The sequence below is a fragment of the Micromys minutus genome (genome assembly GCF_963924665.1).
Source record: "Micromys minutus genome assembly, chromosome: 22".
In the NCBI taxonomy this organism is placed as follows: Eukaryota; Metazoa; Chordata; class Mammalia; order Rodentia; family Muridae; genus Micromys; species Micromys minutus.
Window position 1 is genome coordinate 2,880,602 of NC_137957.1, and position 2,990 is coordinate 2,883,591.

The 2,990-nt window shown below is 47.2% G+C and overlaps 1 protein-coding gene across 1 annotated transcript; it reads left to right on the forward strand.

Moving 5' to 3' along the window:
* Window positions 1-102: 102 nt before the first annotated feature.
* Window positions 103-2,574, forward strand: CASP14 (caspase 14; the record flags this gene model as incomplete). The annotated part of the gene is made up of 6 exons (XM_080935610.1): window positions 103-141; window positions 558-707; window positions 797-1,022; window positions 1,548-1,673; window positions 1,823-1,926; window positions 2,470-2,574. 6 exons carry the CDS (start codon window positions 103-105, stop codon window positions 2,572-2,574), a joined length of 750 nt encoding a protein of 249 aa, XP_080791736.1.
* Window positions 2,575-2,990: the final 416 nt, after the last annotated feature.

Genomic DNA, 2,990 nt, shown 5'->3' on the forward strand with positions numbered 1-2,990 from the left:
ACAGACAAACTTGCCACCTTTACCCCATCAGCATTCCTTTGGAGACCTTCTACCTGTGTTCTCTTGACCTCCAGGACAAGACAAGGTTGCTGAAAGCCAGCTATGGAATCAGAGAGGGTCAAGCCCCAGCCCCTGCAGGAGGTGGGTGAGGATACAAAATCCATGGAGGTATGGGAAGGGATAAAATACTTAAATGTTGCCGAAAGAATAAAAAATAGGCAACAAAAATAGACCCAAAAATAAAAACCAACTTGGAAAAGAAGGGAAGGAAACCAGTACATCTGTCTCCAAGAGCTAAGCTCTTATCACTTTGGTCCTTACTCAATTAATTTTCCTCACAGAAGGAATTCTGACCCCAATGCCATCCTTTCTCAGATGGTATAAAAGAGGAACCCAGTTGTGGCTTTAGACATTCTGAGACCTCTATAAGTAAGCAAGAAATGAAGAAATCCTCAGAGCACCCTGAACCTCTTGGCAACTTGTTTGGAGGTTTTGCCAACCCTAACACCAGGTTTCACTGTGCTACGTTTTCCTTTTCCTCTGTCTCTCTTCCTTAGGAAAAATATGATATGTCAGGTGCCCGCATGGCCCTGACGCTGTGTGTCACCAAAGCCCGGGAGGGTTGCGAGGCAGACATAGAGGCCCTGGACGACATGTTCCGTTACCTGAAATTTGAAAGTACCATTAGGAAGGACCCCACTGCTCAGGTATTGAACAGCCAGCTTCAGGTCATGAGGCTGAACAGAAAGGGTAAGATGGACGCACCTCTCTGACCCTGCTCATTCCTTTCTCCAAGCAATTTGTGGACAATCTGGATGAATTCCAGCAGACCATAGATAATAAGAAAGAACCTGTCAGCTGCGCCTTTGTGGTACTCATGGCGCATGGTGAGGAAGGCCTCCTCAAGGGAGAAGATGGGAAGATGGTCAGACTGGAAGAACTTTTCGACGTCCTGAACAACAAGAACTGCAAGGCCCTGAGAGGCAAGCCTAAAGTGTACATCATCCAGGCCTGCAGAGGAGGTGGGGACTGGACACCCCATCCTTGGTCTTTGGGGCAAGGGTACTAAGACTGAACTCACCCTATATCCCAGGCTGACCTGGAACTCATTATGTAATCCAGGTGGCCTCAAATTTATGACATTCCTGCTGAGATTATAGACATATAACACCATGCTCAGCTGAGTCCATGTATTATTAAGATTTGTTTTATTTTTAGTTGTGTGTGTCTGTCTGTCTGTCTGTCTGTCTGTCTGTCTGCGTGTGTGACTGCAGATAACTGAGACAGAAAAGGGTGAAGCTCCCTGGAGCTGGAGGTTCAAGGACTCCATGGGCCCTAAGAACTAATCTTTGGCCCTTTGCAAAAGCAAAGGGTGGATGCTCTTAACCACTAAGCCATCTCTCTAGCCCAGAATTTGTGTTTCTCCATCCAGCCCAGTCTAAGACTCTGAGCCCCAGCTGAACCTGGCCCACTGCCAGACTGCTCTACGACATTCTCTTGGCCTTGTTTTCCTTCCTGACTTTTTCTTTTCCTCCCCCTGATTTTAGAGCACAAAGACCCCGGTGAGGAACTAGGTGGAGATGAGGTTGCTGTGATCAAGAAGAAGAAGAAGAAAGACCCCCAAACTATCCCAACCTATACAGATACCATGCACATCTACTCCACGGTAGAGGGTATGCGTTCTCAGCCATCCTAGAGTGGCCTGTGCTCCCCCCCAACAACACTCATGACCCCTAAACTTCTCCTTAAGAAACGGGCCCTCTTCTGGGATCCCCTCCACTCTTTGAAGACATCTCCAAACTCAATTTTCTGACTTTCCCAGGGTACCTCTCCTATAGACATGAACAGGAAGGCTCTGGCTTCATCCAGATCCTGACAGATGTGTTCAAGCATAAAAAAGGACCCGTCTCAGAACTGATAGAAGAGGTGAGGCATCTGGGAACCCCACCCAGGCTGAGCCCCTCCCATCCTTCCCTTGTGCTCTCATCTCTGTGTATACATATTGGGACTCCCAAGCTCATTGTGTATGGAAATGATTGTTTTTAGCTTTTTTCCATTTTCATGTATTTGTATGTGGTATACATCTGTATAGGTACATGTGCCTGGGGATAGATGGGTATGCATTCATGTTTGTACATGTGGAGGCCCCAGTAGTCTATCGAAATCGCTGACTACTAATTCAATGAGAGACAGTACCTCAATAAAACAAGGTGAAGAGTTATAGGTGGTAGCGTCCCTACATCGCCTTCTCAAACAGTTGTTACATGCATGACAGGAACAAACATACACATAGACACACACCAACCAGCTAACCAATGGCTAAATAGAAACTACGGAACACCAGAGGACAATTAATGTCTTGAGACATGGATACCAACCTGCCTTTCCCTGCAACCTCATCCCCACACTCTCCTGACATCAGCCTCCCTGGGAAGCCAGTCCCCATAGCTGACCACACCTATCTTGCAGGTCACCCGACTTATGGCAAAGACAGAGGTGATGCAGGAAGGAAAACCGAGGAAAGTGAACCCCGAAGTCCAAAGCACCCTCCGGAAGCAGCTCTATCTGCAGTAACGGAAAGCTGGTGATGGCCTTCCTGCAGGTGTTTCTCCGTCACGCTGGTCTTCAGGGATGGCTACTGGATTCTTCATCGAAGCCCTTCATTCGTGTCACTTTTACAGCAAGCCAGACAACTAGAGCGCATTAGCACCTCCTTCCTCTGCTGCACCTCCTAACTCTGTTAATGCGGCCTCACATTGCCTTCCTATAACTAACCTTCTGCTCATTTACCTCCCCAAGCCTTCCTTTTCTGAAATACCAAAAATAGTCATTCCTATTTCAGAGGTATAACGATGTCTAGAAACGTCCAATAACCTCCAGCTAAGGTCACCAGTATGGAATTTGGTTGCTAGGCTGGAAGAGAGGTCAGCCATATTGTCATCCAAGTGTATGGTTCAGAGCTTTACGGCTGTGTCTGTCATTTTGAAAGA